The 24,440-nt window shown below is 42.9% G+C and overlaps 1 protein-coding gene across 2 annotated transcripts; it reads right to left on the reverse strand.

The window, feature by feature from the left end:
* Positions 1 to 111: 111 nt before the first annotated feature.
* Positions 112 to 24,273, reverse strand: tmem39a (transmembrane protein 39A). 2 transcript variants are annotated; one of them, XM_006639190.3, is made up of 9 exons: positions 23,978 to 24,273; positions 13,662 to 13,855; positions 9,756 to 9,978; positions 9,066 to 9,149; positions 8,606 to 8,760; positions 6,799 to 7,126; positions 2,028 to 2,215; positions 1,527 to 1,647; positions 112 to 675 (listed from the first exon to the last, which is right to left on the reverse strand). In XM_006639190.3, exons 2-9 carry the CDS (start codon positions 13,772 to 13,774, stop codon positions 442 to 444), a joined length of 1,446 nt encoding a protein of 481 aa, XP_006639253.1. In that variant the 5' UTR covers positions 13,775 to 13,855; positions 23,978 to 24,273; the 3' UTR covers positions 112 to 441. The 2 variants fall into 2 exon arrangements, with proteins under 2 accessions (XP_006639253.1, XP_015219648.1); XM_015364162.2 differs by lacking the exon at positions 9,066 to 9,149.
* Between the last annotated feature and the right edge of the window lie 167 nt (positions 24,274 to 24,440).

Genomic DNA, 24,440 nt, shown 5'->3' on the forward strand with positions numbered 1-24,440 from the left:
AAATGGGTTTTTTATTTGATCATTTAGTCACACATTTGCAGCTTGGTGTTGCTATGAATTGACTTGCTTTGCTGATATATCAAAAAATAAATGCAATATTCACAAGAAGGGTAAGAGACAAATTTGTCTTTATTCTTTTCCATAATCAATGCTGCAGTATGGCATTTGGCTGTGACAATCTTGGCACTCCGGTAATTAATTGGTCGTTGTTCAAAAGGTGGAGCAAAGCAGATGTTCTGAGATGGCATACATAACACGTGCACAACACAACATCTTGCATATGCAAAGAAACAGAAGTCTTGAAACGGTATACAAAATATAAAATATTTTTTTTAAATAGATACAAACATTGCATGAAAAATAGAACCGTATCAAAATAATATTTCTGAGTTCAACATCAGTTTATCCCCCAATCCCGCCCATCCCCCACCCTCAGCCTGTTCAATGAGACTTGATTCCGAAGCTGTGCAGAGGATAGGAGTAAGCTTTCCCCAGTACAATCCTGTCCCTAAGCAGTTTAAATAAAACATAATAATTACAAAAAAGAATTAAAGCCAAGGAGAGCGTGTGGTTCCATTTTTCAGATCTGAGCAGTGAGTAGAGCTGGTACAGCACCACGCTGCCTTCAATCAGGATCAGAAGGTTCAGAATCCGTAACGGCTTGTGAAATAGGAACTGCAAGACAAGGCAAACATCGCACAGGTCACTCCATACTACAATACGAATCTGAGCCCACCCTTGAAAGCCAATCCCATGCTAGATCTGAAACCAATTAACGATTGGGCACTGCCTTCAGTTACTGGAACGACACAAACAGTGGGAGGAAGGTGAAGTGTACATGGGAATTTTGTGGGTAACACAGCGATAAAAGGTTGTTTCCTCAGCCCAGTGGCTAAAATAACACCAGTAGAAGACAGGGATCCGTTTGTGTGTACGACTGTTTCGAGAAGATGGGAGGGGAAAGGTCATTGGACCTCATGCTGCTACACAGTGAAAATGTTGCTCTTTCGCGCCTCTGCCTGACTTGATCTCAACAAACCAGATTCTCCCGCTCACAGACCACACTGACCATGAGATGAGCCACGTTAAGCCACCAATGGCGTCCTCCACTTAAAATTAAAGCAAAGACCTTAACACCTTCAGCAAGCGCCAATGTTGATGAGCCATTTGCAAAGCATTTCTTCGGCTGTCCCTCTCCCTGTAAGCAAGGCTGCACTGAAACACATCAGGTCTTGGTTAAAGTAATAAAAAGCTGGAGCTGCACACTGACAGGACAGTGATGATCTGGAAAATGTCAGTTCCCAGGTTCCCAATTTGTGCCCCTCCTTTAATATTCTTCAGGTGAACATTGCTGAGAGCTAAACGGACTAAACTGCATTCATCCCAAAAGCTCACTGTGATCCCCAACAACCCAGCCCAACAGACATGTTAGTTAACTAGACAAGGGCTGTCTTTTACAAATGGATACTTAATTGTTCCGCGTGTATTAGGAATACAGTGAAGTTTCAACGAGAATATTTACTTACATAAAATCTGGCATGGGATACATCTGAAGGCACTGCCACGTTACACGGCCCTACAGCTTTGTATAGGCACCGGTTATGTCGGACCAACACACCCTGGGGCCATATTGTGTTTTCTGACCATCTACAACAACAAAAAAAAACGGAATCAAGGAGAGCTGATGTACAGATCGAACATCAAAGAACAGGAGGAAAAACCACCTACTGAGCGGAACTGGACCCGATTTCACCAACACTGTCGAGGTTTGTAGTTTAGCAATGAAATCAAGGTACGATATGTGGATGGGTGGCGCACTGCCAGAATTGACTGGCTATGCATAACTACCATAACTACTCTGGCCTCACAGACACCCCAGCCCACCTCCCTGACAAACGTAACAGTAATGCTGACAAACGAAGGCCCCGAGGCTCAGCGTGACAAAGTGAGAAGAAAAACCTAAAGTCAGTCTCCCAGTCGGAGGACAAGGGCGCCCCGTCGGCCGGCGCCCAGCGGGCGGGACTCACACGTGCTGGGGCGCGTTGCTGTACGAGCCGTGCTCCAGCTTCTGCCACTTGCCCAGGTGGGCGGCGGACCTGTGCAGGAGGTCGCAGTACTTCGGCGGCAGCAGCTGGCTCATCAGCATGACGAAGGCGTTGATCCACACCATGATGAGGTGCTCGCAGGACCACTGCATGTCGTAGTACTGCGTGCTCTGGAAAAACAGAACAAGCAACCCCTCGGGTTACTTTTGCATCCGAACAGGATGAGAACGCGCCTCTTGTTGGAGAAAACCTGCCTTTACACTGCATCTGGGCAGAGAAATAAGCCATCAGCTAATGTCTTAAATACAATGAGCAACTTTTGAACATTAGCCAAACCTTTCAATTTCAAGCCTAATAACATCTGCTGTATTTTATTACCACAAAACACACTTGTAAAGGAGATTAGTAATTACTAAAGAGTTCAGGCAAAAACTTTGATCAATGAGGCATTTAATTTGTTTAAACAAGCTTGTTTACATTGAGATTTAAAGTATGATAGAAAATGTCTGAAATATTATGATAAGAAATTTTTCATTTAACCTTTTAACTCAAGAGGGATATAGTTATGCCATCTAAATACGGATTACTCATCGCTGATGTAAATACACTTGGATTAATAGCACGTTCACACGTGAAATGTTTTGCCAAAGTGAGCAATACATCTTCCTGTTACTGTTTTTTCCTATTTTTTCCTAGTTAAGTTAATGTTTCTTCCTAAATATTTTGCCATGACTAAGAACTACTGCAACGAGAACATCAGTGGAAAAATGCTTAGAGCTAAGAAGTATTGAAGTATGGAATATTTTTGAAATGGTAAATTATAATACAGTTAAGTCTTTTTACAAATGAGTATCAGGGAACTAAAATAAAAGTGAATTAAACAAAACAGTTTTTAATTAACATTCCATATTCACTACACATCATTAGTACGTTGACCACTATTGTTACTATAGCACATTAAGTTGTTTTTGAATATTTCTATATCCATATAATATTCTTTAGACTGAATAAGTTTTGTCATAGCTATTAAATCTATGGATGTTTTGGATTTCTACAATAGCAGTAGAGCACATCACTTCTACTAATTAAATCTTTTACAAAGTTAGTTACTGTATATGCTGGTTTGTTTGCTGTAGTTTACCACAAGAAATGTTCTCTGGATCTGAGATTTTAGAAATCCTCTACTGAACAATGAGAGTGCTAGGCCAAAAATCTAAGGGGATTTGAACAGTATTTCTAACATCCAGTCCTTCATTCTGAATTCTGAGAGCAGCAACAACTGGATACAGCCTCCAGAATGACAGATATTGCCTTCAGATTTTATTTGGTTGTTTTTTATGAGTGTTGTACGTCCAGGGGAAAAAAAAAACGATTGCAGATGCATGCATTCTTCAAAGCAGGCAGCAGCTCTGTGTGGTTGTAGTGTGTTAGGAACAGGAACATTGAGTGGTAAAAAAGAGAATTATTTTTTTGTCATCACTTCAGTTCTACAATTTTACTTTCACTGCCAAGTGACTTCTCTTATGTAAAGCTTATTCATTGCTAGCTAGGAATTTTCAATAATCTGATTGTATGACTAGCTACACCTCAAAGGTACCATGTTTTTTTTTCCCCAATGTAAAACAAAATAGATTCTGTATAATTGACAGGTCATCACAAACGACATGAAACCGCATTAATTATGCAACTAATTTTGCCCCCAATTATTTCTTATGAACAGAATACCTCAAATTTGTTTGTTGCGTGAAACACATAGCAACATTAAACCCGGCAAATTGTACAGCTTCTGAAAATCCAAAAGCCACTGAACATACAGTAGCAGGACACCTAAAGCTCACCAGAACAAACTAGAAATTCTATGAAATCTGAAGAGATAAATTGTAATTTAAATTATAATGTTAAGAAGACTGGAGATAAAAAAGTATTCCAATAGAGTATTCGTGCAATTGTCGTAACTGATACCAAAAGCTTGATGTGAAGCACACAGTACATACAAAACTCTCGAAGGAAAAGGGAAATTTCTCTTTGAACTTCTGTCCACAATTATCAAGGGAAAAAATGTAATCTTTATGAGGACAGCATAAACAATTCCACCTTCCTTTTAATACTTCCTACTCACTGTACCAGCATTAATACGACTTACAGTGCCTTGCGAAAGTATTCGGCCCCCTTGAACTTTTCAACCTTTTGCCACATTTCAGGCTTCAAACATAAAGATATAATTTTTTTATTTTATGTGAAGAATCACCAACAAGTGGGACACAATTGTGAAGTGGAACGAAATCTATTGGATTTTTGAAACTTTTTTAACTAATAAAAAAATGAAAAGTGGGGCGTGCAAAATTATTCGGCCCCCTTGCGTTAATACTTTGTAGAGCCAGCTTTTGCTGCGATTACAGCTGCAAGTCGCTTGGGGTATGTCTCTATCAGTTTTGCACATCGAGAGACTGAAATTCTTGCCCATTCTTCCTTGCAAAACAGCTCGAGCTCAGTGAGGTTGGATGGAGAGCGTTTGTGAACAGCAGTTTTCAGCTCTTTCCACAGATTCTCGATTGGATTCAGGTCTGGACTTTGACTTGGCCATTCAAACACCTGGATACGTTTATTTGTGAACCATTCCTTTGTAGATTTTGCTGTATGTTTGGGATCATTGTCTTGTTGGAAGATAAATCTCCGTCCCAGTTTCAGGTCTTTTGCAGACTCCAACAGGTTTTCAGCCAGAATGGTCCTGTATTTGGCTGCATCCATCTTCCCCTCAATTTTAACCATCTTCCCTGTCCCTGCTGAAGAAAAGCAGGCCCAAACCATGATGCTGCCACCACCATGTTTGACAGTGGGGATGGTGTGTTGAGGGTGATGAGCTGTGTTGCTTTTACGCCAAACATATCGTTTTGCATTGTGGCCAAAAAGTTCGATTTTGGTTTCATCTGACCAGAGCACCTTCTTCCACATGTTTGGGGTGTCTCCCAGGTGGCTTGTGGCAAACTTTAGACGAGACTTTTTATGGATATCTTTGAGAAATGGCTTTCTTCTTGCCACTCTTCCATAAAGGCCAGATTTGTGCAGTGTAAGACTGATTGTTGTCCTATGGACAGACTCTCCCACCTCAGCTGTAGTTCTCTGCAGTTCATCCAGAGTGATCATGGGCCTCTTGGCTGCATCTCTGATCAGTCTTCTCCTTGTCTGAGCTGAAAGTTTAGAGGGACGGCCAGGTCTTGGTAGATTTGCAGTGGTCTGATACTCCTTCCATTTCAAGATGATCGCTTGCACAGTGCTCCTTGGGATGTTTGAAGCTTGGGAAATCTTTTTGTATCCAAATCCGGCTTTAAACTTCTCCACAACAGTATTACGGACCTGCCTGGTGTGTTCCTTGGTCTTCATGATGCTCTCTGCGCTTTCAACAGAACCTTGAGACTATCACAGAGCAGGTGCATTTATACAGAGACTTGATTACACACAGGTGGATTCTATTTATCACCATCAGTCATTTAGGACAACATTGGATCATTCAGAGATCCTCGCTGAACTTCTGGAGTGAGTTTGCTGCACTGAAAGTAAAGGGGCCGAATAATTTTGCACGCCCCACTTTTCATTTTTTTATTAGTTAAAAAAGTTTCAAAAATCCAATAGATTTCGTTCCACTTCACAATTGTGTCCCACTTGTTGGTGATTCTTCACATAAAATAAAAAATTTATATCTTTATGTTTGAAGCCTGAAATGTGGCAAAAGGTTGAAAAGTTCAAGGGGGCCGAATACTTTCGCAAGGCACTGTATATGCAATGAATTACAAATCAATTTTGAAGATGACAGTACTCCATAGGTTTTGCTCTGTGGTATGTTTTGGTATGTTTTGCTTAAAAAATATTAAAATAAGAAAAAGAAAAGGTGCAAAAACTTCAGGATTCAACACCATCTGGAAAAGGTCTGACAAGTCCTCAAATAAATATGTTTTAAATAATGAATGTACAGTTAGAGTTTTAGAACTAACAGCAGTGTCCCCGAGACTGGAATATTTCACTAAATTGGAAAGAAAACACTGTTTTATATTCTGCTCTTTCAGATAGCTCTGGTATTTTCCGCCAAGGGGAAAGAAATGAGAATAATTTATTTTAAAAATCTGAACCAGGTGTCTAAAAAAATACAGCCTTGGCTCGAAGAATATTAGTAATTGCTAATAGAAACACGTTTTAGCCTCAGGTAACTACTTCTATGCAATTCAGGATTCTGAGTAGTAAAGATTTAGTATTTCGGAAGAAAACGGTCTTGTAGGGTGGAATCTTGTTCAGCTAGGCGTTAAGTATGTATCTTCAGCTTCTCTTTGACATGAGATTGATTTGTTCAGTTTACTGCACGCTGCACTACATTACTGCGTGCACGGAAAAATCGGTCTTGTATATCAGTTTTCGAAGTGAAGGCAGCGAGTTATTCATTAAACTAAGAAAACTAGAGCAAAGTTTATCTACGGTCTGCCTCAGCGCAAGAGAACTGGCATATTCAGATTAAATATATACCTAATTAAAAATGAATGATCAAACTAGGCCTCCGCTACATTAACCTTCCCAGCAAGTGGCTGCTACAATTATAGTTATTAGTTAGGAGCTCAAATCTACTAAACAAAATGACAGGCAGTTCACTGAAACATATTTCTGTAATGGTGGAATAAAAAGCTCTGCATGGTGACATTTCATACAAAAATAGACCTACACTTGGACAAACTGAACTAGATCAAACACTGATCAAAAGCACGCTTACTTTTACAAAACAAAGTGGCAGGAAGGCTACATAGTAGGCACTGAAGAGGGAGTTGAAGAGGACTTCCTTGATCCTCCTGTTGAAGTCGGCTTTCAGGCACTCCACCTCATTGCGGATGAGGTCGGGGGACAGGGGGCAGGTGTGTGCAGGAATGGAGGTGGGGCTGTTGAACTGTTCCCTCAAGTTCTCCCGCAGCAGAGTCAAGAAGTCCTTTGGTCTGAGGAGCGGCCCGTCCATCTGCTCCTGCTCCAGGTAGCCGCAGTCTGCCGGAAGAGTCTGGGTTCGACTCTCCTGGTGGAAACAGCACAGCGGCACATACACCCCAAACCTGCAAGGCACATTTCGGTTACTGCCACGTTTTACACTGCGCAAGAGCCTCGCTGCCTGGCGAATGTGTTAATCAATGACTCGCACTGCATTAAGAAACATAAGACTACTTCAAACAGGTCAGAAGCACTGGCTTGTTAAGGAGGCTGCAAATGCAGAAGACCCAACTTTCATGGTAAATGTTATCATGGGTTATATAAACTAAATACAGGACTATTTTGCAGGAATAAAAAGTGCTTCCCTCCGCAATGCAATCTTGAATACTCATTTATTGGTCTTGAGCTGGTCAACCCAAGACTGGCACCTACTTTCAAGAGCAGCCTAAGGTGGGAAATGCTGGGCTGGAAAAGCACTACTTGTTCAACAAGTTGAGCTTTATAACATATGAGATGGCTGCTTCTTCCTGGCTACATCACTGGCTAGCACACAAATGGCCAGGTGTCACAAGGAACCTGGGCTGGCCACAGCACCCTCACTCTAGATGCCTGAATTATGGAATTTGTGCTGTGCTGAACAGCAGGTGGCTAAACCTCAAAGCATACTGGAGGAGTGCATGCACTGTCCTCAGGCTGGCTCAAACATGTAGCAGTGAGCAGAGCTGGTGTGCACCATACTCAAGAGACTACTTCACTTCAAAAGCACTCAACACGATTTGTGATTAACAGGTTAAATTTACAGTTCACTATTAAAAGGTTGATCAATGTCTTTATGGATCTGCAAAACAGCTGCTTCCTATATGCACTTTGATCAAACTGGCCGCAAGGATGGAACGCAAAGGAATGAAAAGGCAAACGTTTTTCCACTAGAGGCCTGGGAAAGATTGAAAATGCTTCTGCACACAAAAAACAGCACTGTAAAAAGGCAATGGAATGAGTAATGGGAAATGATGGCCTTCTGGGCAAGGTCAGACACAGAAACACAGAACAAATAAAAAGCCTCATTAGTTATCTTGCTTTAGAAACCACAAATTCTGTGAGTACTGAGAAACATATTTTCTCACACGCAAGGAAGGGAGACTACAAGATACACTCCGATTAAGACAGTGATTCTGATATGATCTTTTTAGCCTTAAGAATTGTGTGTTTGGAGGATAATAAACAGTGGCAGACACACCACACTGCTGATTCCCTGCTGTTTTTCCTACCATCTTTAACATTTCAGGCATTTCAGTTAAATTTCCGTTCCCAGTATATTAGAGTAAAAGCCCTTGCTCACTTTATTTCACAAATGTATTTTCACAATGATCTTAATATACTACTGGTATTTTAGTAAATTAAGAACACACCAACATTGAGATGTCTATAAGGTTCTATAAAGACCCCAATATTTTTTAATCCACAAACAAGACTCACAAACGTACACTGGATGAGACAATGCAAAACAGGGGGGCAGAGTGAGATAAAAGCATTTTTACTTAGATGACAAAAAGCCAGGAAACCTTTAACATGAAGCTGTTAATGAAAGGAAAGAGCGTACTTACGGGTACCCTAGAAACAGAAGGTTGAGCACCGAGTGATTTTTGAAGAGGCTCACAAGAGTCCAGCACAGCACCCATCCGCACAATGTGAGCAGAGTCAAGCGGGCTGCGATCAGCACTGTGTACCTTACCACAGAGGTGGGCCCAGTCTGAGAGGCCTGCAACCCAAACCAACCAGAGTGACTTTTCAAGCCTTAACCCTGCATAACACACAGAATCACGAACTTTACATATTTTAACGCTTTTTTTTTTAAAACTCGAAATCTGAAATGGCCTGGAAACACCTTATCAGTGAAGGGGAAAACAAAAAGTACTTTAAGAAAGTAAAATAGAACACATAATTGGTTCCAAGTTCCATTAAGCTTTATGAATTAATTATTCAAGAAGATTACGAAACACGACTCCTGGTAAGATCTTTCCAGTGCAGTAAGGCTGTGAGGAAATAAGAAGCCAGAAATGCTACCTCTGAAATGATTGTCCACACTAATCTCCGCGCCAGCATGACAGTGATGAATGTGGCCAGGTGATAATCAATTAGATGGAAGTTCTGGAGACAAGACAACATAGCTGTTAATGCACACAGACACGTCCTCAGTCCTGCAGATATCACGTAAGACAGGAGAATACTGCAAGGAGCACCTCGGGAAAAGAAACTGGCTCTGGTCTTCAGTGCTAGTCTACTGTCCAAAACTAAACGCTCCGCATTCAGAGTAACCCATAGAATGATCGACTAGTTCTGGATCTGCTGCCTTAAGGCGGAATAATTTGAAAGAACGTTGGCACTTCACAAACTTAACAAAAATACTTTGAAAGAGCTCTCCAAGGGCCAATACAAGGTGCAATACAACCAGACCACCTGATTCTGCTTAGGTGTCGGGTTCACCTATGCAAGAGAGGCCGACACAAAGGATAACGTCTGCAGAAGATCACTTGCTGGAGTTAATAGTCTAACATCTAAAAAGCGTGCAGAGAAGCAAGCCTGAAGTGTGAGGGCACCTTCACATTTCTAAAGCCTCTCTAAGCATGAGAGCGTGGAAAACGAAGTCGATGTCAAAGTCATGACGTACGCGGTTCTTAAGTTTCGGGATACCGCCCGAGACAGGAGGGACACGAGGCCCAGGTCCGTGAATCAAGCTGGCGCGGGTGTAATTACCAGTGAGGTAGAGGCTGCGGGGTGGCTGTACGGGTACCACCAGACAGTCTTGTAAATGTTGATATACTGCACGAAGAGCGCCACCAGCAGGTACGTGAAGAGCAGGAACTCGAAGAGCAGGCTGCCGTCCAGAGGGAGCTCTGGGATGCGGGAGTGGCGCACCGGCTCCGGGGTGATGAGAGCCGTGATGGGAGGCGCGGACAGGCCCACGGAGTTGCTGCTCCTGCACGGGACGGGGGGGCAGCGTCAGGCGCGGGGTGAAACACCGCCTCCCGGACCCCCAAAACCGAGCCATTCAAACAGCCGCACCAGGACGCCTTGTTTTAAAACCTGCTCGTCCCCTCCGGGTCAAAATCCACAGCGGGAAGTAAACCTGTCACATACGCGCCCCTGGGAACTGTTCCCACGGCAACGCGCCAAACCACTCCGACATCCGTATCCCCGTTCATACAAATGAATCCTGCATAAAACAATATCTCACAAGTTTGAATCCCGCTCACACTGTGGCGTTTCGCTGATCAGTTTTATTATGTTACTGAAGCTTCATCGGGGATGGGGAGCACCGTTTTTTTTTAACCGTTTTACCATTTTTAAATTGCTACATGTTAACATGTCATTATTGTATAACTTTAGTTAATTTTAATGACTAATCGCAGTTACTAATTACTATAAAATATGCACGTTTTGCAACTCATAAAAATATTTCATACAGCCGACTTGTAACTTATGTAGGGGTTAGGGATTTTGAGTAGCTTGGATTCATGTATAATTTACTCTAAATTCACGCACAGTCAAATTTACCCCCCCCCCACTAAATCAAGATATCAAATATAAGCATAAAAACAGAAATAAAGGTAAACAAGACGGCTGTATACGGCTCACTAACTATTCTCTGAAAGATTCTCAGAAAAAAGGAATATCCCAGATTCCTCTTTTGGATGCTTCTTCCATGTTATGCTAACTGTACCTCATTGTTATCGCCATATTCTTCTGGTGGTCAGATAAACTGTGCTCTTCCCTTCCTGTATGAATTATATCAAGATGACTAACCTGTCCTGCTTGTTCCCTTGGTTATTTAAATACTGTCATATCTTAAAATCTCTCAAATGCTGGAATGGGGCCATATTCATTATACAGGTTCAAGTAGGCATCAATTACATGCTGAAAGGAGGAAAAACAGGGTGTTTTGCTTCCTGTCGTGCTTCATTTGCTACACCTGAAGAAGGCTCGACAGCTGAACGTTGTTCTCATTTTCAGCATCAAACTGTTCATTACAGTTCCATAATTATTATTAAAACCACTTGCTCATCAGTTAATCCATAAATAGATGTGCTCCAATAAGGCCTCTAAAAACTTGCGATTTTTTCCAGCACTGTCTGCGTCTAACCACAGACGTTACCCCTTGCTGCATTCTCTCTCTCAAAATAACTCATGGGCAAAACTCTCAAAGCCCTACTGTGAACTAACTCCCCCCGGTTTGCTTTGGTGCTCAGGCTTCAGAGAGTCCAACTCCTTTCACGGTACTCTAATAGCTCGGTACCACTTAAAAGAAGCAAAACCGACAGTTGATCAAGGCTCAATAAATCCAATCCCCTCTACTCCTATTTAGACTAACTTGACTGACGGTGCTCAATTGATCCTCTGTTCTTCAGTAGGACCCGGCAAATAGTCTCGTCTAACCGGCTCTAACTACCTCGATGAAGTTCAATCTAAAAAGCAGTCTTGATTACTGACAAGTACTTCTGGCCCCTCTTCAGATCAGCACATCCTCTATTCTAGTTCAACAAGGATCAAACTGTTTTGAGTAGAGACTCGTGACCAGCCTACCAACTGTACATCAACCTGGCCCTGATCTTACATTCAGCAGTTCGGAACATGCCTTTTCAGGACCCATGTGCTTCTGGGGATTGCAATGGCCTCATTCTTATGGTCCAGCTGACATTCCCTCAGCCAGGCAGGTTAATACAAATATTAAAAATAAATCACTTCTAACATTTTCAGAACTGGGGTCATGTGACCTTCTGAATACTGAACAAATTACCCCTTTATGAACTGCAGGAGCAAGTATTCAAATTCATGAATGAATAGGCTAGTGTTCACGCAAAAACCAAGAACATTTTTTTCTGAAAGTGTCATACAAAACATCATTTTGTATAATTTTGATAACTGTTAAATTTTTCACATTTAGAGAGAATTCAAAGGGCTGGAGATGCTAATTTCCCAGTGACAATGAATAACTGGATTCTGACATCATTACGCATGTACATAAATTAACCCTGTGCTACAACCTGGAGGACAGAGAAGAGTATGCTGTAAAATTCTTTAAGCAGTTCACTGTTGGTGGCTGTACAGAAGTTTGATTTCAGAAAAAACCTAAGAAGAATGCTTCCTATACCTTTAAATGATAGCATACACCTTCCTACAAAGTCATGGACTTTGTACAAGTGCTGCAATCTAAAGGGCTGGAGGTAATAGTGAAGTGTATCATTACATTTTTAAGAGTGAGGATTTGTGCTCATCCGCATAAGACACCTGAATGGTTTCTGAACGGCAAGGCCTGTTCAGACAAGCTTTCCACTTCCTGCAAACAGGTACTTTATACAACAACCACACAATTGCTGAACTAGATGCTGATACTGCAAGTGGTTAACAAAATAATACTGCCTGTCTAGCATTTTCCTGCTGCCTGTAACCAAAATGCTTAAGACATCTTATGTTTTGATCAGTCAGATAATACAGAAAATACTCTGTGGTTAAAACAGTGTTGTTTAGGGGACATGGAGCATCAAGATGAATAAATGCAAAAGATTTAATGTAAAAAATACCTGGCCGTCTGGTCTAATGCCTGTTCATAACTTAAATATCTCTTTAATAATCCCCCCTTTTCCTTCTTACTTTGTGTTTTTGATGGATTGTGAAGCCAAAAAAAGTTCAAACATGCAAGGTCTTCTCCACTCCTGTTAATACCTCAGAGTTTAGTTTTCATCTAGAGCAAAAAACACTCAATCTGAACTAAAAGAAAGGCACAGATTGCAGAGATTAATCACTTTTCTGCAGACACTGCCCTGATTTAAAGAGATTAGCATTTGTACAAGTAGTGCCTAACCTCATTGCCATCAGCCTGAAACTAAGTACAAGTAATTAAAGATCAGCAGCCTTGATTATACTGGAGAGTGATGGAAAAATGAAATGGTGGAATATACAAAACAAAATAGAGAGGGGGAATAGTGGAAAACTATTTCTGACAAAGGAATGGCAATGTAATTTCAGCTTTCTCTGATCCCAACTAGCCAGCTGCAGTGTGCGACATTACTGACACATTACAGTCTTTACATGAAAGCCAGGAAGGCCAGGGAACACTGAGGTGGCCAAGTAAATGGACCTGCAAAAGCAAGAGCAGGGATAGGGTTCATTGGCAAAAACACATGATTTATACTGCACAGATCTGCTTTCATCGTGCGCTGTGTCTGTGCCCCTAACCTTCCAGATGGCTTCTCAAATTGAAAACGGATGCCGTACAGTACAGTTCCTCCATCTTCGGCGCAATTCGAATGGCACGATTTTATCGCGGAGGTGCCGTCTTGTCCTGTTCCATGTTTTCCAAAGTGGTTCCCCCACCACGACACATGCACACAATCCAAAATGCAAATGCAAAGACCAAGGAGCGCAGCTGCACTTGAAGTGAGAAAGAGCAGAAATGGAGTAGAAACACATCACTGGAATGCACCTTAGTCTTCACTGTAAGAACAAATCAGAGCACACCACCCTGCAGGGCAGTCGGAATGTGGTGGCAGCTGTCAGGAGAGAAGAGCACGCCTCCAGCACTCTTCCTCTGGCCTTCTGGGACAGGGAGGGAAGAGCGGGCCGACGGGCTGGCGGGGCGCGGCGCGGCGCGGCAGCACTTACCTGTTTCTGAGGCCTGTGCCGTTACTGCAGCCGCCTCCCACCAGGGTTTGCAGGGATGGCAGGGCTGACCTGCTCAGCTGCTGTCGGCTCGGGCCCCTCCGTCCCCCAGGCATGGCGAGGCACCCCACCGACCCCCGAGGCTCCGGGCTGCTCCCCCCCGCGCTCTCACAGCTGAGTCCGGCGCTGCCCGACCACTGCAACACAAGAGGGTGGTGACGACAGCGAGCCGGGCACCTCATCTCTCCCGAAACCCAGGAGGGTCTTCTGCTGCACGCGGAAGGCAGCGGTAAATCACTCCCTGACCCCCAACGTGAGCCACACAGGAACTCCAGACTTTGATCACTTGGAGTGGAAAGTCCTCCCTGGATCATGTTTAACATCTGAACCTTTCCTCTTTTACAACAGATTAGGCATGAAAGGGCTTTTATGCAGCATAAAATGGCTACTGTGAGTAACTGCTGACTCACCACCCACGTCTCTCCTATTATCTGGTCAGTGTCACTGCTTTCACAAGGCTTGGAAGATAAACAAGTTAATGGTATGAAAAGTCTTAAATGTTCAGACTATGTACGCCATTATTCTCAAGGGGGACAAGCAGTACAGATTTGTTTTTGCCAACGGAGAGTGAAAGAAATAAGCCTATATTGACTCATGAAATGGGCAAGAATTTTTTATTTCAGTTTAGCCCAAGTACGAGGACGTGGACTGCCAAAAATAAGATTAATGCTCTAAGAAATGAGGCTGAGCATAGAAAGATCAGAAATCCAGGAACATTTGCAAAATGACTTTTTTTTTTTTTGCTCAAGAGGAAGTAGGTGTGGATCTGAAAGAACTGGATGATCACACATTGGACAGCTCATTCGGCTGCACTGTGCCACCCACAAGGACACACCAGAGCAGTAAAAACACTGCAAAAGTCCAGTCTCGACAGGCAGGAGTCCCAGTGGCAGCTCTGAAATGATGGAAAAAGTCGACCTTAGCAAGATTTAACACGTGATAAACGACTATTTTAAACCCACTACTTCAATGTTAATTCAAGGGCAGAGCACAGAACAGCACATTTCCTGCAGCATTCTTCAAATAATGCTGCGAGAAAACGAAGTAGCAAAAATTGTTCGGAAGATAAAAACACCAGAAATTCATGTGTCGTATCTGATCCTAGTCCTTGCTCTCCCTAGACCAGATCACTACAACTGCAAGCCTAGCTGGTCTTCTTGCATCAGCTACCAGCCCATCTGAAACTCTGCGGCTTCGGAAGCATTCTCTCTGCCCGACTGGTGTCAAGCAACCCTTTTGCGTGGCGTCTTCACTAGCTAACTACTGTGAGTCATTCTCCAATCCCACATTCCTCCCTAGACCGGCTCTTGTCCTCTCCACTGCTCCTTCTCCTGGGCCTTCAGCTGCTCAGTCTCTTCCGGAGCTCATTCCTGGGAATACCTAGAATTGCATCTTCGCCCACCTCCTGAAGACCCACCTGTCTGGAATTGACATTTTGACTGGAATGATTGTCGCAGATTCTCTGCCCTGGACTCTATTGCTTTAGTTCAAGTTACCACCATCTGTATTTCGGTCATTTTTGTTTTGCTTTGCTTTGGTGATAGTAGTATGTGACAACAGAGCATTCATTCATTTTTATTACACAACTGCGCGGCAACTCACACTTGTACCCATCTGTACTGCTGATTACAGATCACTCAGTAATCTGAAAGAAGAACCCTTCTCAAGGGTACTACAACAGCATTTCCACTCAGAATTTGAACCTAAACGTTCAATTAAATGTCCAGAGCCTTAGCCACTACCTACATGACATATTTCATACCTTACTGTTTCAAATGCAATTTGCCATCTTGAACAAATGTATTAGACACACATTTAAAGAGTGAATGACACTTGAAAACCAAAAACAGCATAAAAATATCACAGTGATGATCATGGCTCAACAGAATATGTGGCACTACAATCGCTGTTGTTCAGAGGATTTTTCAAGAAGGGTTCCAAGTCAGATATCAGAATAAATATGACCTTTTTGACAAACCACAGGATAACATTACAGGTACCCATTTAATTGGCCTGCAAAGAGGATGAAGAGCTTTGCAAATTGTAACATATATTATTGGGTTAAATCCCTGCATTCAATTGAGTTTAAATTCAAATTTCTGGGCCACAACAGGAGCCAACACATCTGGCGACAAAAGAGATGCACAACATGTTTACACTGAATAATGAGAAAGAGTGAAGTGGTTTCCTTAAAACTCCACTATCCCTGAAAACAGTTTTGACACCACAATAGCGCAATACAGCATTGGTTGTGAATAACTAAGAACAGACATTCAAAATATTAAGCTTACTCCATAAAAAACAGTTGCATTATTAATTTGTAGTCTGATATTATGTATTCTAACATGTCTCTCCCAGTAGCAAAAATGGGTGTTATCCCAAATATCCCACCGCTAACACCATTACCATTACACCATTATTTTTCATTTGATGAAAAATAACTTTTGAGCGAACCTGAGGAATTAAAGGGACTGTGCTATTAATACCCCTGAGTGTCTTCCGACTGTATTTTCGGAGTGAAAAATGGACTGACACAGGCTTGACAGATCACTTCGGTGCGCAAATCCCACTTTCACATCAAATGTGACAAATGCCAAGCCATGAACCATATTTGTAGCTTTGAGTCAGCTGCTGGATTACACACGTGCATCTGATTTTGGTCTTTTACCATGTTGCAAATAGAACCCTTCCAGGCTCCAATTATTGGACATGCCCTTTCAGGGAAGCCTGTTCAGTCCAAGGATCGGTTCATCACTCAGAGGTATTATTGGCACAGTATCTTCAATTCCTCTTTATTGGAGATCAACTCTTCGATCTTCAGTAATCTTCAGTAAAGAGGATAGAGTAAATTCCTTTCAAGACTCCATATCTCCATTAAATAAAACATACTTGTCCTTTTCCTTCTCTGGGATCCCTGGTGCACTTAACTGGGCTTATCTACTTACGGGCAGTCTTTGCTTAAACTGGCAGAAATCTGTCCCGCTCTCCTCAGAGACATCCTGGTGCCTTGGGTTAGCCCTTCATGCTCAAATTTTCCACCTCTGCTTTAATCAATACTAATCAATTCCCTCATTGAGACTCTGGAGCTTAAAAACTAATTCCAGGAATGCGCTAACATTCACTCTGGATCTTCCTGCCAAACAGCACACAAAACCTTAAATAAGATCCTTCACTGACACTGTGACTGCAGGGCTGTCTGCTGATGCCAAAAGACTTCTCCTGTGCAATCTAAACTCCCCACAGTCCGCACACAAACTACTATGTATTGCAGGAGCTTTGAAGCAGCCCTCGGCCCACGTACACCTGACGACTAATATCCACCAATTACTAATCCCGTGGAGGGTCCGATTACCCACAAGGCCAGTCAAATGGGCCCTGTGCAGCCTGTGGAAATTTCACTCCCACAGGATACAAATCTGTCAATCCTGTCGGGTGTGTCTAATTAACACTCCAGCAGGAGACTTCAATCAAAGCCTCTGCTTGCGCCTTCACAGGTGCCCTCTAGGGAAATCAGGGTATTGCTGTAAGTGGGGTCTGTGGACCACTAGGGGGCTCCCTTCCCTCTGAGCTACAATTTGCAAACCTGATGCCTTCCATTGGATAAACCAAGAGTATCTGGTCATTACAGACCACAACTCTGTTTATAAGAGCAGGGGAGTCAAGCTAAACTGCATTCCCAGCTTCCTCGGTCCAGCCTACTTCAATTTAACTGAAGGAAGTCCTCACCTCTCCACCCATTTCTCATGGTGGCAGTGTTACTTGTGTGCAACTGCTGCTACTCGTCATCCTGGTGTTGTGCATAACACGCACATATTACACCAGAGCTCAATGTCACGTCTTTCAGCACTCGCTTCTTTGCAGTATTGTATCTGAGGAGAAAGTGGAAAGTACTCAGGAAGGTGACCATCTGGGCCATGATGGTCATCCTTGCAAGTGGCAATACAGTGAGTAACACAAGCAGGGCACCTGCTACCACCATCTGCTAGTCCATGCTAATGAACTGTCACAGAGCCTGCTAGCTGAAGAACATTAAGACATTAATTCAGACATAAACCCACATCAAAACCCAGGCCTAAGCTACTCCAATGGTATACTAAGTGCTGTTTAAAACTGACAAAGGGAAAGGTTTCAGGTTACCAAGAAAAAAAGGAACACGTGAAATAAATGTTGGCAATCCTGCTACGTTTAAAACTGGCAAAATGCCATGGTTCACATATTGACTTTTTTGAAAAAACAGAGCACTAAGTATAACCTGCTATGTGACAGCAGGGGAATTTTATTTGCATTTTGGCAAACCCCCAAAGGTCTATTTAAAAATGGCCATTCTATGAAGTCTCAAGATCAAACGTACACACACTGGTACAGTTACAATGCATGTCAATAAAGGAAGAATATCAACAATAATGTTTAAAACCAGACTCGTTCAAAAATAAGGTGCTAGTAATGCACAATGTGTTCTTCCTCAATTCTGCAGCAATAACTGAACTCAGAAATGCACTGCTTATAATTCACAACTCCAATTTCACCCACAGCGGCGCAGTGGTGAGCACAGCGGCCTCACATGAGCTGGGGCCTGGGTCCAGTTCCTGGCGTGCCATCTGCGTGACTTTCGTATGTACTCCCCGTGTTTGCATCGATTTCCTCTCACAGCTCAGAGACACCGACACGGGTAGCTTAATTGTCTTCCGTGAAACTGGCCGCCCTGGCGCAGGTGTGTCCATGGTCGCATTTGCCCTGTGATGGATTGGCGTCCTGTCCTGTCCCCGGTGCTTGTTGGGATAGGACCCCGCTCCCCTGCGACCCTGCACTGGACCGGGCGGTTAGAGGCTGGATGGATGGAAAATGATACCGAAGTGTACAGACCAGGACCACCGGGTTTCGGAACAGCTTCTTTCCCCCAGGCAGTAAGACTGCTGAACAGCCAACCACAGCAGACGCCTGCAGTTACCCCAACGAATAGGCAACCTCCTTGAACTGGCAGGGTGCACCGGCGCCCGCCTGTCACTTGCACTCTCAGGACACATACGAACAGCGCTAAATACCTCCTATCCTACCACGTCTCCTAGCGCTCCGTTCGTACAATCTGTAACTGTATTGTAAATAGCAATTATATCATTTGTTGCATCGTAATCCTAACCTAATCCCTATAAACTGTCTTCTACTCTTCTATCCCTCTTAACCAGCTCGCAGATAAAGCATTTCATTGCTGACAACACCGCTGTATGCCGTTCTGTCTGTGCATTGATAAATAAGCCTGGATTGATTAATCCATCTTTTCATGTGACAATTTAGCACTGGCTGCACTGCAATCTTAGTTCTAAGACGCTATGGAGGTATGGAAGTCAATACTGCTACCTGACAGCGCTATGGTCCTGGACTCAGTTCTGGGCGGTCTACCTACTAGGACTTGGAATACTTCAATCAGCCCCCCTCGTATCCTTCTCTGCTCAAGTCAAGCTCAGGTCCTTCAGCGTGCCTGGCAAGTTTTGAAAAGTAGTGAAAGAATCAGAATAATGTGATTCTGCCACAGAAGAATCACTGAGGCCTTGGAATAATGCTGCCTACACAGAGTGTCACTGAATGTGCAGGAGTACACCGAGTCCTGAGAAAATGAGATCCGTGGCCCAGTGCAGTACCAGCTATAACAGAAACTGTCACGCTAGAGGCTTTGTGTTGTAGGCTATGATACAGCTTGTGCAGCTAGTACAAAATGGGAACTCTGCCTGGCAATGCACACAAATTAACAAAACTGTCACTACAGGACTGACAGTGATCAAAGTCACGATTAGGAAAATAAAACTGATGCTATCTTGCATGATATGTAGAAAAACAAGGAAAAACGAATCATTATTTTCAACAAGGTAACTTCATGCTGGGTAGCACAGACTGCAGTGAAGTTCTGTGAACTCATCGGTGACAGATTCTTCCAGCCACACACCAGGTGTAAAAGGAAAACGCAGTCCAAAGCCACTTCTTTCAAGGTACAGCTCGACTTTTTAATGAAAAACTATGCTTTTTAATCAAGTATTGTACAAAGTCATAGAGAAACGGCATTCATGCTCAGATCCTTAGTGCCAGGGAAGAAATCCAATGTGTCTGGGAAAGAAGTGGAGAGAATACAGAAACACTGTTAGGCCCTCTCCCATCTCCTAGTTGCTGATCTGGTTTCGCAGGATTCCTAGGACTGGACATTACGGGTGAACTGGGTTTTGGGGAAGGCGGAAAAGGGTTTAGCTCCCGTCTTGTTATGCCTTGGTCCTGTGTCAGGTCCTGACCACAGGACCGCCGCTGGCAGGGTGTTATTAGGGTTGCGGCGTGTGTCTGAGCACTAGGGGCCACATGATGCCCAGTGCACCCCCAAAACATCCAAATAGTGCGGCGAGTAGGGCATCCAGGGTACAGCTGTCACATGCTCATCACACAATGATGAGTCGCACGCGAGCAGGATGAGGGCAGTGTCCTGTAATAGGAAGGGCAGTAAGTGAAATCCCAGCAACCCATCAGATGGCCATCGTTCACGTTGCCACCTGGCGCTCCTGATGCAGTGGAACCGGCGCCACAAAAATCATGAATCCGCGATGACATATCGGTGCCCTGAGGGGCCGCGTGACCTGAGGGCTCCCAGCTCGGGATCCTTCATGATGTATTTTATTCAAAGAAGCGCCTCAAATTCTCAGTTGCAACGCCCTTCCCCTTAGTTTCCAACTGGAAGAGCGCCTGAGCGTCCTGCGCGTGACAGGCAAGATGATGATGGGCATTGTGGGAGAAAAAAAACACAACCTCGCGTTGAGGCCTGACACTGGCGCATATTTTTGGGGAAGAGGGCAGGGAAATCTGAAAGCTAGGCACATTCTAAAAAAAAGGTCACACAGTGTGTTGAACAAGTATGAAGAAGTATTATTAATATATTAAGTCCTAATATGCAACTTAAATTGATACAGAGTAATTATCCATGTTGACGCCAACATAATGATTTGAGTACTGTAATATGGCAGGGAAAAGCAGTGCCGTATTTCTCTTTGACGTCGCAAAAATTCGGGAAAAGGAGGAATAGAGCGTTCACACCGCACACGGGACAAAGATAACAGTGTTCTCTTGTCAATGGCAGATACAAAATTAGTACATGAATGTGTCATCTGAACAGCAGTAATTTCAATCAGATAAGTTCAATTATACTAGGAAATACAAGGAAAAAACAAAATAGTAGGGAAATAAGACAAGATACATCACAGCCAGTCTCTAAATAAACCAACAGCCACTGAACAGAAAGCTTAGCTTCGTATGGACAGTACAAATGCAGCAAATAAGTACTAAACTTGGTTTCGCTTTCATATCAGACAAGACAGAATAATACTGTAACTTCAATATGGCAGGCCAAATGGTCAGCTTGTGACATCAGAATCTGCAGAAAACGGCACTAAAGCAAAGGCCATTCAGTCCTGGTCCAGAAGATGTCTGAAGGTTTTCTAGGTCCATTGTAAGCCGTAGAGAGGAATTGATCCAGTTAAGCCCAATTTCACACACGAAGACATGAGCTTGAAAACAAATCTGCAAACACACTAGCCCTCCAGGATCTGGATAAGAGAGCCTTGTTATGGAGACTGCAAGGGTTTGTGATCATTTTTTAAAATATTCATGATTAAAGACCAGGTACCTTAGACAGATATACAATGACAGAAAAATCATCAGATTTTTAGCAAAAATTGGAACACCGCATCTACCAAGATGGCAGCCTTTTTCACGTACTCAAGAACCCTGTCAAAATCTTGTGGATTGAAATACCGATTGAACTGAAACACAGCAGATTTCATCTACAACCTAAAGATAACAAGTTGTACATGAGAGGTGGCGTTTTTGTCCTGTTTGTATACTTTCTCTGTTTGCATATTTGCACATTTCTTGACGATATTGCACTAGCACCATACTGTTGTTTACACTGTCCATTGTCTTGTCTTCTGTCCTATTTATATACTGCACCCGAGAGACTCGTGAGAAACACTTTTCACTACACTATACACCTGTGTGTAAGTATAACGATAAATAAAGTTGAACTGAATTGAATTAGTAGCTAATTGGTCCAAGTGTCTCATCCAGCCACTTCTTGAATGATGGCCAGGGTATTGGCTTCAACAACATGGTTGGGAAACTTGTTTCATGCTCCCACGCCACTCAGGTAAAGATACATCCCCTGTACCCTGTTTTAAACACAATTCCAGTTTATTTGAAAACTGACAGCTTTCATTTAACAGCCAGAACTGCTGCAGTGTAGCCACTCATGTAATTCGCTCCACTGAGCAAGCTACGTACTTGATGAGAGCATCTCCTGAAGGAAGACAGGGCATCTTGTTCCATACTCCTACAACCCTTAGTGTAAAGAAGTGCTTCCCACTCAGTTTTAAATGGAGTTCCTCTAAGCACCTGAGCTGTGCTTCTGATTGATCATCGGACATTAGTCTGGTCCAATTATACTGTGTCTCATGACCTCCTTTGGAAACCAGTTTTCTGCCAGCAAACCGAACCGTAAGTCCTGCGATACCACGTTTTGTGGCACAGCCAAATAGCTCCTGCTGCCGTTCCTAACAGTTGGCTCGAGTTTTGCGTAGGTTGTCTAACATTCATGCGTGCAGTCGTCAATTACACGATCACACAGTGAATGTTTTTTTTTGCATCAGCACACTGATAAACAGTTACCATTACTCAGCAATGTCAATTTAGTATGCAGGAATGCAGAGGAAATTAAACTTGTCGTATTTGGTGGGGAAAAAAATAGCTGAATGTATACTTTGGAACCTTAAAATTACTGGAAGCCAAACGGGTTTCATTTCGCACATCAGAGCACGTTAACTAAGCTGAGCCATTGAGGAGTACTTCAGTTTCCGCGGAGAAGTGAGGCATAATTGATTACGCATCGGCTAGTAAACTACAGGGCGGGTCAGAGCAGGCCAGTAACGCCCAATACTTCGACACAAAAGCTTGTATGGAGCCACAAGTCATTTTTTTTCCAGGCAGATCTGTTGTCGAAAGTGGGACGCAGCTGCGTCTTTCTCACCCGGACAGACTGGGCTTGCACCTGGAAACAACAACAAAAAAAAAATCGCATCGCGCTGTCGCATCACCTTTGAAAATGGGGCCCCCACTGGGTATGACCCTTTGTTAAGAGGTGCTCCAATCATACACAACCACAATAGTGGGTATAGCGTCATCAAGGCTCGATGCTTCGGTCGTGATCTCCGCTTACACCAAGAAAAGACGACTATTGTCGCTAGAATCAAAGTCGCATTCAGCCCGAATCAATACCAATCCCCCCACCACCAAAAATGCATGTAAATCGATCCCTAACCTGTTACGAAAATGCTGTCCAGGTATATTTAAAACGGTTTGGTGCATTCATTAGTCTCGTGCAATATTTACACGCTGCTACAGTACTACTGAAAAGACCGCATACCACTAAAAAATGAGCACACTCATATTTCCTTACACCAAGGTAGGAAATCACAATCCCACCACGTAAAGTCCACAGATGTTACACTTAGAACCACAGTATCACGAATACCTGAAATGGTTTCTAGAATAAATTAGGACTTAAACTTATAAAAATACGAAATGCGGGAAAGGAACGGCTCACATTTATCCTAAAATGCCCAGCCACAATATTCATATGATATTCGTGCAGTTAACACTTTTCCTAGTGCCGTCTGGATCCACATGATATTTTCCTACACGTGGAATGGGTTTCAAATTAACTGCTGCCAATTGCTTCACTGCGCAGACTGTACAGAAGTAGGTGCATTTTCAGAGTCTTTTACGAATTGTTTGTTCATTCATTTCGCTCTGACAAAAAAAATGGAATGACACTATTATGATTCTAGCACACGAACACAGAGAGAAAAAGTCCTTCGGAAATCCCTTTTCTGCGATGAATGTTTACATCATTGGCTAAAAATGAAGTTACGTGTAGATGCTCGATGATAAAAAATATTTATGAGGATATTTCCTACACTGTGGGAAACGTACTGTTTATACTGAAGTTCAATGCATTGGCAGTAACGTGCAATTGCTCTCTCGATCAAATCCAAATTCCAAAAGTATGCTGAACACAGGAAGCAGACAATCAATAAAAAAACTGAACAGACGCCAGGAAATGGTATTTCAAAGTTTCCCACACTAATCAAACGTTAGTCTAACCGTTAAAAATATTTTAAAGAAAGACATCCTATGATTTTACTTCCTTGTTGAAGAAAAGAAAGATCTTTACTCACACATTAATGAGCAGTGGATGGAGTTGACGCTGATACATCAGTTGTGGTGAAACTGATCGTGGGTTGCAACTATACAGGTCCAAAACGGAACATTTATTTCTGTGATTTTGGTTTGTGTTTTATGACAGAAGTACACCGGAATGCTATGCTTATTCATGCACTCAGGGACCTGAAAAAAGTTTTTCTTTCTTCTTATTTCAATACTTCCAAGCAAACAAAAAAAACTTATCACAATTTCTCCCACTCCAGACCTGTCGCTTCCACAGAGCGACCGACGTGGCAAAGCAATACCTCCTTTTCGCTGACGTCATCATCTCCGCGACACGGACAGGCAGGTCCTTTCAGTGCGCAGTCGCAGTGGAGGTGAAAGCAAGCAGGTAGATGGACAATGTGCATGACACGTGACTGGAAAGTCCCCTGCTAACTGTATGGTCGAGAACAGCTTCCTCTGAAATCTTTGACA

This window comes from Lepisosteus oculatus, chromosome 15 (assembly GCF_040954835.1).
Source record: "Lepisosteus oculatus isolate fLepOcu1 chromosome 15, fLepOcu1.hap2, whole genome shotgun sequence".
Taxonomy (NCBI): domain Eukaryota; kingdom Metazoa; phylum Chordata; class Actinopteri; order Semionotiformes; family Lepisosteidae; genus Lepisosteus; species Lepisosteus oculatus.

Excerpts from the sequence above, each read along its gene's own strand:
- tmem39a (XM_006639190.3), bottom strand. The coding sequence starts at position 13,774 with ATGCCTGGGGGACGGAGGGGCCCGAGCCGACAGCAGCTGAGCAGGTCA. Across the intron at positions 9,979-13,661 it reads GGCACAGGCCTCAGAAACAG|GAGCAGCAACTCCGTGGGCC; the intron begins GTAAGTGCTGCC and ends CGTCCCGTGCAG. Across the intron at positions 9,150-9,755 it reads CCGCAGCCTCTACCTCACTG|AACTTCCATCTAATTGATTA; the intron begins GTAATTACACCC and ends TCTTGTCTCCAG.